Here is a 15,039-nt window from a genome sequence, read left to right on the forward strand (position 1 = left end):
AAGTTTGTCAAGTCCTCTGAGTCAGAGATGGACGTGATAGAAGTAGCCACCTCAACGCTTCTGTATCCAGAAGAAGAGAGCATATCTACCAAGGCAATCCAGGCACGAGAGATGAGTCCCTATTCGGTACACAGCTCCCATGTTGAATTCATATTTGGAGGAACCTGACCCAATATTAGACACCCCAGGAGGCACTAAAATAAATAGGACCATCCTGTGACTGTGAACCCAGAGGGGGAGGGATGCAGTGATTATAATGCGGTCAGCCAACTGGACCTCACAGAATGAGTTCCCTGATCGGGGCTGGTAATCTGGACCAATCAGGGAGATCTGGCTGACGCAGATGGTGAATGTTAGGGATACTGAGGCTCTGGAATGCCTGACTCAATGAGAGCAGAGCTGTTGCCAAAGACTATGCATTTGTGGGAAAGAAGAAAGGTGACTGGTGATGAGATTCCAACTTCTGAAGAGTTATTTCAGATCTTCTTGTAATTTTGCATTTGCTGTTGTTCCTTTGAGCAGCCCCTTAGATTGACAGTCCTGTGGAGCAGTGCTCAAATATTTTCACTCCCAGTGTCATTCCTTCACAGCAGTCTGCCCCTGGGAGTGTTCCCTCAACACATTACGCAATGGAGCAGTTTCTTTCAGAACAATTTGCCTTCCCCATTGAATGACTTTTCAATGAATTGTGCCTCTCATAGCAATTCCCCTCAGAGGTTTTGCCCTACACAGGTGGCTCTCACAGTTCATCATTTGGATCAATTTAAATTGGTTTGTTTCTGTTGGTGCGTTTTCCTTCACATGCTTGCTTCAGACCATTCAGCCACTACCTATTCAAAACCATACCCTCAGCCTGAACACTTAGCTGTGTAAAAGACTTAATTTAAATAGGCATCCCAAAGTTTAGAAGTGGCCAAAATTGAACAGTCAAAATGAAATGGCTGAATTTGAAACCATTGTAGTCCCTGTGGTATTGTTGCATTACAGGGGAGGATGTTCCAGGATTTTGACCCAGCGCCAGTGAAGGAATGGCAATGTGGTTCCAATTCAGGAAGATGTGAGACTCAGAGAAAACATGTAGGTCATGGTATTTCCCACGTATCTGCTGCTTTGTCTCTCAGATGTTGAAAGCGGAAGCTTTGAAAGGTATAGTTGAGGATGGCACATATTGCAATCACTTTGTGCTGGACTTCAGCAAAACATTCAACCAGATTTATGGTAGACTGATTAGTAAGGTTAAATCACATGGCATTGAGGGAGAAGTTGCCAAGCTTCTAGCGTGCATGGTCTGCCCTTGTAACTGCAGAGTTAAGAATGGGATTCCACACTCTGCAATCATCAGAGATCATTCCTACTTCTGGTCTCTGATAGAAGGCATATCATTGATGAACCAGCTGATGATGGTTGGGCCAGGACATTAAGAATGAGCACAGCCATCTTGCATTGTGATAGGTATAACTGTGAGTAGAGAGTTATTTCCTTGACTTTGAATTGACCTCGAGCACCTTTATGCCTCATTTGTTCAAACACTTAATTGACATGTACTAAATAATGAGGGGCTAGGATGGCATGGATAAGATGACCTTTTTCCCTGGAGGAGAGGCACAGATTTAAGGTGATTGTTGGAAAGATTAGAAAGGAAATCTTTTAACCCAGAGCATGGTAGGGATCTTAACTGTGGTCTCAGTTTGATGGTTAAGGCAGAAGCCCTCAACTTGTTCAAAAGGAATCTGGATCTGTACTTGTGCTGTCAAAGGTGATGATGAGCTGTCTTCTTGAACCACTACAGTCTATGTGCTGTAGGTAGACCCAACAATGCCATCCAGAACTTTCTTTGTTAACCATGGTTGATCTTTTTTGAGTTTTTGCTATTACAATAATAGCAAGCTTTGTATGAGCAGTGGCAGAGAACTCATTCCAAATGAGACATGGACAGAGCGAGTCTGGAAATTTGGAGCATAGTGGGAATTCAGTGCAGGGGCAGTTGATGGATTTTCCTTTTGCTTTTTTTTGTGGCTTACAATGTGTAAAGATTACGTTCCACAGAAACAAGCACATGGGAATAAGGGCCCTAAAGAAGTTGATATTAATTGAAAAGGCTCAATTTAAAGCGTAAGTCATGGCAGAAAGCTGAAAGCTGTGGTGTGTTCTTCCAGCTCTGTGTGGGCAGTCAGACACCGTTCCACTGTCCGGGAACAGCATATCTGCAGAAAGTATCTCCAGCTGCAGCTCCTAGAAGCCTAGACTTCAGAACTGGAGCAGTGGTTTGGAGCAGTGGTTAGGATTATTGTGTAGTATCTGTGAGATGGGAAGTATCATGATAGCACATACAGAGAGTGTCACACTACAAACTAAGACTTCATGGACAGGAAGGGAATGGGTGATCACCAGGAAGAGCAATAGGACCAAGCAGGCAGTGTAGGAGTTTCCTGTCACCATTCCCCTGCAAAGCAGATACATTGCTTTGGATACTGTTGAGGGAAATAGCCTCTCAGATGAAAGCAGTAACAGCTACATTCATTGCAGCATGGTTGGCTGTGCTGCAAAGGGGATGAGTAAAGCGTATTGGAATGCAACAGCAACAGGGGATCCAATTGTAAGGTAACAGACAGGTGGTTCTGAGACTGCAAATCAGACTCCAGGATGGTATTAGTGATAATGGGAACTGCAGATGCTGGAGAATCCAAGATGATAAAATGTGAGGCTGGATGAACACAGCAGGCCCAGCAGCATCTCAGGAGCACAAAAGCTGACGTTCCGGGCCTAGACCCTTCATCAGAGAGGGGGATGGGGTGCGGGTTCTGGAATAAATAGGGAGAGAGGGGGAGGCGGACCGAAGATGGAGAGAAAATAAGATAGGCGGAGAGGAGAGTATAGGTGGGGAGGTAGGGAGGGGATAGGTCAGTCCAGGGAAGACGGACAGGTCAAGGAGGTGGGATGAGGTTAGTAGGTAGGAGATGGAGGTGCGGCTTGGGGTGGGAGGAAGGGATGGGTGAGAGGAAGAACAGGTTAGGGAGGCAGAGACAGGTTAGACTGGTTTTGGGATGCAGTGGGTGGGGGTGAAGAGCTGGGCTGGTTGTGTGGTGCAGTGGGGGGAGGGGACGAACTGGGCTGGTTTTGGGATGCAGTGGGGGAAGGGGAGATTTTGAAGCTGGTGAAGTCCACATTGATACCATTGGGCTGCAGGGTTCCCGAGCGGAATATGATTTGCTGTTCCTGCAACCTTCGGGTGGCATCATTGTGGCACTGCAGGAGGCCCATGATGGACATGTCATCTAAAGAATGGGAGGGGGAGTGGAAATGGTTTGCGACTGGGAGGTGCAGTTGTTTATTGCGAACCGAGCGGAAGTGTTCTGCAAAGCGGTCCCCAAGCCTCCGCTTGGTTTCCCCAATGTAGAGGTAGCCACACCGGGTACAGTGGATGCAGTATACCACATTGGCAGATGTGCAGGTGAACCTCTGCTTAATATGGAAAGTCATCTTGGGGCCTGGGATAGGGGTGAGGGAGGAGGTGTGGGGGCAAGTGTAGCATTTCCTGCAGTGGCAGGGGAAGGTGCCGGGTGTGGTGGGGTTGGAGGGCAGTGTGAAGCGAACAAGGGAGTCACGGAGAGAGTGGTCTCTCCGGAAAGCAGACAAGGGTGGGTATGGAAAAATTTCCAGAGAGACCACTCTCTCCTATTTATTCTAGAACCCGCACCCCATCCCCCTCTCTGATGAAGGGTCTAGGTCCGAAACGTCAGCTTTTGTGCTCCTGAGATGCTGCTGGGCGTGCTGTGTTCATCCAGCCTCACATTTTACCATCCTCCAGGATGGTATGTTGCCTCCCTGGTGCTAGGATCAAGGATGTCTCCAAGCTGCTACAGGACATTCTGGAGGGGAATGGTGAACAGCCAGTAATCATTGATACACATTGGTACAAATGACATAGGTAAAAACAGAGAAAAATGTCTTAAAATCAAAATATAGGGAATAACTTGAAAGGTAGGGTCTCAAAGATCGTTGTTAAGTTTTGCTTAATTAGCTGGGAACCAGGAATTATACACAAGGGAGGCACAGGTAAAATCCTGAAGAGGAATACTTTATTTTAAACACAAACAAAAACAGAAATTGCTGGAAAAGCTCACCAGCTCTGGAAGCATCTGTGGACAGAAATCAGAGTTAATGTTTTGGGTCAAGTGATCCTTCTTTAGAACTGAGGAGTTTTGAGGAAGGCTCGCTGAACCTGAAACATTAACTCTGATTTCTCCCCACAGATGCTGCCAGACCTAGTGAGTTTTTCTAGCAATTTCTGTTTTTGTTTCTGACTTATAGCATCCGCAGTTCTTTCAGTTTTTAACACTTATATTTTAGATGCTCACACCTCCACAGCTGGCTCTAGACTGAACCCCCAGCTCTGCGCCTCACGAGTGAGCTAACCAGTTCTCTTAAAGGGGTAGCACCCCAACTACAAACATAACAGTAGTGATCTCAGGATTAGTGCCAGTGTATAGAAATAGCAGGATATATCAGATGAACACATGGCTGAAAAGATGGTGAGATGGGCCTGGTTCTGGGTGAGGGGGGGAATCAATACAAACTGGACAGATTACACCTGGGCAGGACCAGGATTGATGTCCTTGGGGATGTATTTCCTAGAGTGGTTGGGGAAGTTTTAATCTAAAATGGCAGGGGTGTAGGAACCTATACAACAAGTGAAAGGAGGAGAAATCAAGGGCAAGGACAAACAGTAAGAAGGGGAATAAGACAAGTGACAGGAAGAGAAATCAATTGCCTGGATCAATTGGAGCCACGGTGAAAAATAATGGGAACAAGGCAAGTAATGTAAAAACAGAGAGGCAGGATATTAGCTCCAATGGTGTGAACTCTGTATGGATAGAGCTGAGAAACAAAGAGGTAAAAAACGTTGATCAGAGGTGTATATAAACCCCCAAAGTGCAGGGGTGATGTTGGGAATGGCATTAAACAGGGAATTAAGGATACATGCAAAAAAGAAACATTTGCAATAATGGGTGCCTTAATCTGCTTAAAGATTGAGCAAATCAAATCGGCAACTAGAGAAGGAATTCTTGGAAAGTATATAAGATGGTTTTGTGGACCAATATGTTGACGAACCAACAAGACTGGGTATTGTGTAATGCAAAAGCAGTCTAATTGTGTGAGGCTCCCAGGGGATGAGCGGCAATAATATGAGAGAATACCTCATTAAGATGAAGAGAGACATACTGGATTCTGAGAATACAGTCCTAAATCTAAAGAGAAGAAACTTTAGGCGAGGTGCGAGTTGGCTGTGATAGATTGGGGACATTATTTAAAGTGGTGATGGTGGAAAGGCAACAGCAAACATTTAAAGGGCACATTTAAAGGATGGTGAGGAAAACGCTACGGTCAATTATAAAATATTTAATAGCTGTGCAGTTGGAAAACAGTGACAGGATTAGACAGATTCAGCACAGATTTACAAAAAGGAAATCATGCTTGACAATCTAATGGAATTCTTCATGAATGTAGGTCATGGAGTTGATGAGTGGGCAAATGCATGGCAGAATGGGGATGTAATGGCCTTGTCGTATTATCACTAGACTAATAACCCAGAGATGGTGGAACTAATAACCCGGCAGATGGTAGAATTTGATTTCAGTAAAAAAAATCTAGAAGTAAGACTCTAATAATGTTCATGATTGTTGGGAAAAACCCACCTGGTTCATTAATGTCCTATGGGAAGGAAACTCCCAACCTTACCTGCCTGGCTTACATGTCATTCCAGAACCCAAGCAATGTGGTTAACTCTTAAATGCCCTTCCTCTGGGCAATTAGGGATCGGCAATAAATGCTGACCTAGTCAGCAACACCCACATCCTGTGAATGAACAAAAGAAAATGAAGTATAATGTGTATAAATGTGAGGTTATCCACTTTAGGAGCAAAAATAGGAAGGCAGGTTATTATCTGAATGGCTGTGAATTGAGAGTGGGGTTCTCATTCCCTATTGCCACAACATCCTTTCTTAGATAAAGAGGCCAAAACTGTACACAATATTCCAGGTATGGTCTTACCACGCCCAAATATAATTGCAGCAAGACATCCTTACTCATGAACTCATATCCTGTCTCTGTGAAGGCCAGCATACCAATTGCTTCTTAACCATCTGCTGGTGTGAGTGCAGAAAAGGCTTATCAGGGAAGGTAATAGCCTGGCAGTATTTTTGCTGCACTAGCAAGTCAGGATAATGATCTCAGGCTTGTGTTCAAATCTCACTCACAGCAGATGGAGGAATCTGAATTAAATCTGGAATTGAAATTCTAATGATGACTATGAAACTGTTGTTGTTATAAGCTCATCTTAGGATATAGATTTAAAGTGATATGCAAATGAAGTAAGGAAAATCTTTTTCATTCAGTCAGTAGTTAGGATCTGGAATGCACTGCTAGGAAATGTGGTGGAGGCAAGTACAACTGAGGCATTGGATGATTATTTTTATCTAAATAATGTGCAAGAGTAAGGGTATGAAAAGTGGGAGATTGGCTCTAGGTAATGCTCATTTGTCCATCAGTGCAAGCACAATGGGCCAAACAGACTCCTTCTGCATTGTAACACTGCTGTAATTCTCTGTAAAGTTAACTTTGTTAATTTTGTATTCATTGTATGAGTATATCCAAATCTTTCTGAACATCAATATTTCAATGTTTCATGCTTTTTTAAATCTGCTATTCTGTTCTTACCATTAAAATAAATAACCTCACACTTTGTTATATTATACTTCATCTGCCACCTTATGGCCCATTCACCTTATCTGTTTCACACTTACCTTGTTGTCTTTTCAACTAAAATCTATTAGATTTAATTTAATATCTAGCTCATAATCTATCCACATAAAACATTAAACAAATATCATTGTTACATAAAATTGACTTTGTTATCTTCAGTCCAGTGCACTCTTAGCTGGCTTTCCATCAGTTCACAAATTTAGATCTATTCAACATCTGTTCACTACTATCACTTCTGTGGTCACTGCCTAACATTCATTCCCAGTCTTACAATGGCTTAAATTTAAATTTCATACTTGTCCATGACCTCACTCCCTTCCTTAATCTGTAATCTTCTCCAATTTTACCATTGTCCAAGTATCATCATCCAGTTCCGGTCTCTTGTTCATTATCAATGGTTTTAACTGTACAATTATCAACCAAGATTTTAGCTGTCTCAAAGAAAGCTTTGAAATTCTCTCCCTAATCCTCTCCAATCTTCTTTTCTTTCTCAAAAGCCAGCTCTTTGGAAAAGCCTGCCCTAAAATCTCTTTATTGATTTTGTTCAGGATCTAACGACTCCATTGTGGATAGCAGCACAGATGGGATACAATGATGTTGTAAAGCTATTGCTTCAATGGGGAGCTCATTCAGATACTGCTCGTAAGGTTAGACCTTTCTCTTTGTTAACATTTTCAACAGAAAACATATGGTAAATTTTGGTGAATGGGACTGGAGTAGTGAACAATGGTTTAACATCCATGTTAGGAGAGTTGCCACCCTCCAAGATTGTCTTCAGGGTGGATGAAAAATTGCGCAAGCAGTACCAATTTGTAATCTAAACATAAGCTCTTTGAAAAACTTGTTTGCGAGTTTTTGTTCACTGATGATTGTGCCCTTATTGTGAATACAGAGATACCAAGCCATCAATGGCTTATTTCTTGGATGCTTATAAATTCATAGAGTCATACAGCATATAAGAATTTTTGTATCTTCTTAATATGAAGAAGATGAATATTATTGAAATAACTCCACAGAGGCTGGTACCCCATCACCATTGTCTTTCTTTATTTAAACACTAACGGTCCTTGACTTTTTGATTTCAACTTTCCAAACAAAGACTGGGACTGCCATAGTGTAAAGGGCTTGGATGGGGAGGAATTTGTTAAGCGTACAAGAAAACTTTCTTATTTAGTATGCAGATGTACCTGCTAGAGAAGGAGCAACACTTGACCTTCTGTTAGGAAATAAGTAACTGAGGTGTCAGTGGGGGAGCACTTTGGGGAAAGTGATTATAATTCCACTAGTTTTAAAAAAGTTGAGGAAAAGGACAGAACTGGTCAAAAAGTTAAAGTTCTACACTGGAGTAAGGTCACTGCCTACCTGCACTCATCTATCACCATCCCACCTACCTTCCCCAGCCCCACCCATCTACTACTTACTTAGGAGCAGGAAAACAAGTGAACATCTGCTTGATGTGGAAAATCTTCTTGGTGCCTGGGATGGGGGTAAGGGAGGGGGTGTAGGGGCAGCTGTAGCACTTCCTGTGGTTGCAGGGAAAACTGCTGGGTGTGGAGTGGACAAGGGAGTCAAGGAGAGAGTGGTCTCTCTGGAAAGTAGACAAGGGTGGGGATGGAAAAATGTCTTTGGTGGTGGGGTCGGATTGCAGATGGCGAAAGTGTTGGAGGATGATGCGTTGTATCTGGAGGTTGGTGGGGTGGTACATAAGGACAAGGGGGATTCTTTTTTGGTTGTTATTGCAGGGACGGGGTGTGAGGGATGAGTTGCAGGAAATGCTGGAGACACGGTCGAGGGCGTTCTCGACCACTGCGGGGGTGAAGCTGCAGTCCTTGAAAAACGAAGGCATCTGAGATGTACAGGAATGGAATGCCTCATCCTGGGAGCAGATGCGGTGGAGGCGAAGGAGTTGGGAATAGGGGATGGCATTTTTGCAGGAAGGTGGGTGGGAGGAGGTGTATTGTAGGTAGCTGTGGGAGTTGGTAAGCTTGAAATGGACATTGGTTTCTAGGTGATTGCCCAAGATGGAGACGGAGAGGTCCAGGAAGGTGAGGGAGGTGTTAGAGATAGTCCAGGTGAACTTTAGGTTGGGTTGGAAGGTTTTGGTGAAGTGGATGAAATGTTCGAGCTTCTTGTGGGAGCACGAGGCGGCGCCGATACAGTCATCAATGTAACAGAGGAAGAGGTGAGATTTAGGGCTTGTGTAGGTACAGAAGGGGGATTGTTCCATGTAACCTACAAAGAGGCAGGCATAGCTTGGGCCCATGTGGGTACCCATGGTAACCCCCTTTGTCTGTAAGAAGTGGGAGGAATTGAAAAAGAAGTTGTTAAGAGTGAGGACAAATTCGGCTAGGCAGATGAAGGTGTCAGTGGAGGGGGACTGGTCGGGCCTGTGGGAAAGGAAGAAGCAGAGGGCCTTTAGGCCATCTGCATGAGGAATGCAGGTGAATAGGACTGGACGTCCATAGTTAAAATGAGAGGTTACGGACCGGGGAATTGGAAGTTTTGGAGGAGGTAGAGGGCGTGGGTCGTGTCACTGACGTAGGTGGGGAGTTCCTGGACCAAGGGGGAGAAAATGGAGTCCAGATAGGTGGAGATGAGTTTGGTGGGGCAGGAGCAGGTGGAGACAATGGGTCAACCAGGACAGTCAGGTTTGTGGATTTTGGGAAGGAGATAGAAGCGGGCGGTGCGGGGTGGGGAACGATGAGGTTTGAGGCTGTGGGTGGGAGTTCAACTGAAGTGATGAGGTTGTGGATAGTTTGGGAGACGATGGTTTGGTGCTCGGGGGTGGGGTCATGATCCAAGGGGCAGTAGGAGGAGGTGTTGGAGAATTGGCGCCTGGCCTCAGCAATGTAGAGGTCAGTGCCCCATCCAAGGCCCCAAGAAGATTTTCCACATCAAGCAGATGTTCACCTGTGGTAATGTGGTATACTGCATCCGCTGTACCCGTTGTGGCCTCCTCTACATCGGGGAAACCACGCGGAGGCGTGGGGACCGCTTTACAGAACACCTACGCTCCGTTCGCAATAAACAACTGCACTTCCCAGTCGCGAACCATTTCAACTCCCCCTCCCATTCCTCAGACGACATGTCTATCCTGGGCCTCCTGCAGTGCCACAACAATGCCGTCTGAAGATTGCAGGATCAGCAACTCATATGCCGCTTGGGAACCTTGCAGCCCAATGGTATCAATGTGGATTTCACAAGCTTCAAAATTTCACCTCCCCCACCGTATCCCAAAACCAGCCTGGCTCGTCCCCGCTCCCTAACCTGTCTTCCTCTCACCTATCCCCTCCTCCCACCTCAAGCTGCACCCCCATTTCCTACCTACTAACCTCATCCCACCCCCTTGACCTGTTTGTCCTCCCTGGACTGACCTATCTCCACCCTACCTCCCCACCTACACTCACCTTTACTGGCTCCATCCCCGCCTCTTTAACTTGACTGTCTCCTCTCCACCTTTCTTCCCCTCTATCCATCTTCAATCCGCCTCCCCCTCTCTCCCTATTTATGTCAGAACACTCTTCCCCTCCTCCATTTCCGCTGAAGGGTCTAGGCCCAAAACGTCAGCTTTCCTGCTCCTAAGATGCTGCTTGGCCTGCTGTGTTCATCCAGCTCCACACCTTGTTATCTTGGATTCTGCAGCATCTGCAGTTCCTATTATCTCTCTACCACAGCGAGATCACCTAGTTTTACTCAGTGGTCTCTATGCTCAGCAGTGAGCATGCTATCCACTGGTAAAATCTCCGCAGCTTGTTGTTTTGTCCTTAACTTGACACCTCAGAACTTCGTTAGCCTCTGATCAGGAAGGCTGTCTCCATATTCCCTGATACTGATAAAATTATATGTAAACCGGAACCACAATCGGTCTACTGCCTCCTTCTCTTGCCATGTTGTAACTTTCAGGGAGCACCCCCTTCACCATGATAAACCCCTCAATGATGCACCAAGTACCTTTGAAAGAAGGCAGCTCACTACCACCTTCTCAAAGGCAATCAGGGATGAACAACAAATGTTGGCTCGTCACCAACACTCAGTTCATATGAAATAACTTAATAAAAAAAAACTCGACTTCATTTCTAGAGGGATAGAAGTGTAAAATAGAAAAGCTATAGTTATTAGAATGGTTTGTGTTAATGTCATCGGATTACTCGTGGACCTGATTAATGTCCTGGGGACAGGGGTTCAAGTTCTACTTGGCAGCTGACAGAATTTAAATTCTAAGAATAAAAATGGGGCAATAAAATCTGGAATCAAACGTTAGCCTAATAACAATAGTGAAATCACCGTTCATTGCCATAAAAACCATCTGGTTCACGAATGCACTTTGAGGAACGATATGCGTTTCCTAATGCACACCTGTGACTCCAGGCCCACAATGATGTGGTTGACTCTTAACTGCCCGGTGAAATGGTCCAATAAACAACTTAGTTCAGGGAGCATTTAGGGATGGAAAACAACTTCTGGTCTTGGCAGAAGTGTGCACATTTCACTACAGAATAAAAAAGCGCCTGTATTAAATTTGATCAGACAAGGAGGAGGTGGGGTTAGCAATTCTGGAAGGTATGAAAATAGGTAAGTCCGCTGGGCCGGATGGGAGATATCCTAGGATTCTCTGGGAAGCTAGGGAGGAGTTTGCAGAGCCTTTGGCTTTGATCTTTATGTCGTCATTATCTTCAGGAATAGTGCCAGAAGACTGGAGGATAGCAAATGTTGTCCCCTTGTTCAAGAAGGGCAGGAGGGACTACCCTGGTAATTACAGACCAGTGAGCCTTACTTCGGTTGTGGGTAAAGTGTTAGAAAGGATTATAAGAGATAGGATTTATAATCATCTAGAAAGGAATAATTTCATTAGGGATAGTCAACACGGTTTTGTGAAGGGTAGGTCATGCCTCATAAAACTTATTGAGTTCTTTGAGAAGGTGACATAAAAGGTGGATGAGGGTAAAGCGGTTGATGTGGTGTATATGGATTTTAGTAAAGCGTTTGATAAGGTTCCCACGGTAGGCTGTTGCATAAAATACGGACTCATGGGATTGAGGGTGATTTAGCGGATTAGATCAAAAATTGGCTAGTTGGAAGAAGACAGAGGGTGGTGGTTGATGGAAAATGTTCATCCTGGAGTTCAGTTACTAGTGGTGTACTGCAATGATTTGTTTTGGGGCCACTGCTGTTTGTCACTTTTATAAATGACCTGAATGAGAGCGCAGAAGGATGGGTTATTAAATTTGCAGATGACACTAAAGTCGGTGGAGTTGTGGATAGTGCGGAAGGATGTTGCAAGTTACAGCAGGACATAGATAAGCTGCAGAGATGGGCTGAGACATGGCAAATGGAGTTTAATGCGGAAAAGTGTGAGGTGATTCACTTTGGAAGGAGTAACAGGAATACAGAGTACTGGGCTAATGGTAAGATTCTTGGTAGTGTGGATGAGCAGAGAGATCTCAGTGTTCATGTACATAGATCCCTGAAAGTTGCCACCCAGGTTGATAGTGCTGTTAAGAAGGCTTACGGTGTGTTAGGTTTTATTGGTAGAGTGGTTGAGTTTCAGAGCCATGAGGTCATGTTGCAGCTGTACAAAACTCTGGTGCGGCCACACTTGGAGTATTGTGTACAGTCCTGGTCGCCGCATTATAGGAAGGATGTGGAAGCATTGGAAAGGGTGCAGAGGAAATTTACCGAGATGTTGCCTGGTATGGAGGGAAGGTTTTATGAGGAATGGCTGAGGGACTTGAGGCTGTTTTCATTACAGAGAAGAAGGTTAAGAGTTGACCTAATAGATACATAGAAGATGATCAGAGGATTAGATACGGTGGACAGTGAGAGCCTTTTTCCTTAGATGGAGATGGCTAGCTTGAGGGGACATAACTTTAAACTGCGGGGTTATAGATATAGGTCAGAAGTCAGAGTTAGGTTCTTTACTCAGAAAGTATTAACGGCGTGAAATGCCCTGCCTGCAACAATAGTAGACTCACCAAGTTTAGGGGCACTTAAATGGTCATTGGATAAACATATGAATAATAATGGAATAGTGTAGGTTAGATGGGCTTCAGTGATAATGGGAACTGCAGATGCTGGAGAATCCAAGATAATAAAATGTGAGGCTGGATGAACACAGCAGGCCCAGCAGCATCTCAGGAGCACAAAAGCTGACGTTTCGGGCCTAGACCCTTCATCAGAGAGGGGGATGGGGTGAGGGTTCTGGAATAAATAGGGAGAGAGGGGGAGGCGGACCAAAGATGGAGAGAAAAGAAGATAGGTGGGGAGGAGAGTATAGGTGGGGAGGTAGGGAGGGGATAGGTCAGTCCAGGGAAGACGGACAGGTCAAGGAGGTGGGATGAGGTTAGTAGGTAGGAGATGGAGGTGCGGCTTGGGGTGGGAGGTAGGGATGGGTGAGAGGAAGAACAGATTAGGGAGGCAGAGACAGGTTGGACTGGTTTTGGGATGCAGTGGGTGGAGGGGAAGAGCTGGACTGGTTGTGTGGTGCAGTGGGGGGAGGGGGCGAACTGGGCTGGTTTTGGGATGCGGTGGGGGAAGGGGAGATTTTGAAGCTGGTGAAGTCCACATTGATACCATTGGGCTGCAGGGTTCCCGAGCGGAATATGAGTTGCTGTTCCTGCAACCTTCAGGTGGCATCATTGTGGCACTGTTTATTATCTTAGATGGGCTTCAGTTTGGTTTCACAGGTTGGCGCAACATCGAGGGCTGAAGGGCCTGTACTGCACTGTAGTGTTCTATGTTCTATGTTCTAAATTTAGAGTGCTCTGTACATTTCTGGCTGTGACATTATCAAAAGGGATATAGAGACACTGGAGAGTTTGCAGGAAAGATTTACAAAGATGATATCAAAATGCATAGCTTTACATATTAGGAAAGGTTTGATAGACCAGATCACCTTTTCTCTTGAAAGAAACTCTGAGGAATGATCTAATAGAGGTGTTTAATATTCTGGAAGATTTTAGTAGAGTGGAAGCAGAAACAATGAGAGCAATTTTCTGCTCCCAGAGATTGCAAGAATAATGGCAGCTGGGATGACATGATTTGGGCAGAATCCAGAATCAGAATCTTGCTGCTGAGATAAACTTTAGCAATTAAGTTCTCACTCCTCAGAAAGTGAGTCAAAATGCTGGTCATCAGAAGGAGAGAACATAATGTGCATATCTTTGCATCTCACTGATTGCACAGCTCTATGAAATTTATTTCAGCTTCCTAATTAATATTTGATAATCAGGAAAATCAATGGTTCAAATATCTGACCACACAACCAAACATAGAATACGGTGAACAGTTTGGTTTTCACACCTAAGGAAAGATGTACTGGCATTGTGGGCAGTTCAGAGAAGGTTAACTGGGCTGAAACTGGGAACAGAGGGGTTTTTTTCTGGAAAGAAGTTGAGTAGGTTGGGTTTGTATTCATTGAGGTTTAGAAGAATGAGACGTGACCTTATTTAAATATACATGAAGATTCTTTGTAGGTTTGACATGGTAGATAGATGTGGAGATGTTGTTTCCCATTATGGGAGCAACTAGGCTGAGAGGATGTCATCTTAGAGTAAGGGGAATAAGTTAGGAAATGACTGTGAATCTGTGCAATTCCCCTTTGCAGCGGGAATATGGAGGTTTAGTTATTAAGTATATTCAAAATTAAGATGGACAAATTTTTAATTAGTAAAGGAATCAAAGGCAGAAAGTGGAGGATTATCAGACAGGCCATGATCTGATTGAATGGCATAGCAGACTCGAAGGGCTGAATGGTCCACATCTGCTCCTATTTATTGTGAAGGAGATAGGGTAATACTCTGCAGATCCAGAGAGAGTAACAATCTTATAATGACCCATTTCCAGGATGCCTGAGCTGTCAGTGACATTTTCTTTATGCTATGCTTTCATTTATACAGTTGGCAATCAATCCTCTGCTTGCTACATGTAAAACTCTTCAAGGGTTGAATTGGATTTTCATTTGCTTTAGTCATGCAATAATGTATGACTTTTCCTTTATAGTTTGATTCTGATATCCTCAGCTCTGTAAAAGCAAACGTGCATGCGTAAACGTTGCCTTGAACTAACACACTCTGATTATCACTAAAGCAGCTGTGATACATCGGGCACTTATTCAACCAGCACGCTCCTGCATAGTTACTTCAAAATTTTGAGTTAAGTAGATATGAGTCACATCAGGATGCACCCTTCCTAGTGAATATTACTGAGTTCTCCCATATCCTGAGACTGCCCCTTACGCACCTTACACCATTACAATCCCTACATAGTGTTGCAGAATA

The 15,039-nt window shown here is 44.4% G+C and overlaps 1 protein-coding gene across 6 annotated transcripts in view; it reads left to right on the forward strand.

Annotated features, from left to right (window-relative positions):
* Nucleotides 1-15,039, forward strand: part of ankrd29 (ankyrin repeat domain 29) — a 142,470-nt gene that overhangs the window by 107,464 nt on the left and 19,967 nt on the right. For 5 of the 6 annotated variants that reach the window (XM_048528610.2, XM_048528608.2, XM_048528606.2 and 2 more), the window contains one exon: nucleotides 7,312-7,410. The exons of the other annotated variant lie outside the window; for it this stretch is intronic. In XM_048528610.2, coding sequence (XP_048384567.1) covers nucleotides 7,312-7,410 — 99 coding nt within the window. The remainder of the gene's footprint in view (nucleotides 1-7,311; nucleotides 7,411-15,039) is intronic. 6 annotated transcript variants of the gene reach the window in all.

Source organism: Stegostoma tigrinum, chromosome 5 (assembly GCF_030684315.1).
Source record: "Stegostoma tigrinum isolate sSteTig4 chromosome 5, sSteTig4.hap1, whole genome shotgun sequence".
In the NCBI taxonomy this organism is placed as follows: Eukaryota; Metazoa; Chordata; class Chondrichthyes; order Orectolobiformes; family Stegostomatidae; genus Stegostoma; species Stegostoma tigrinum.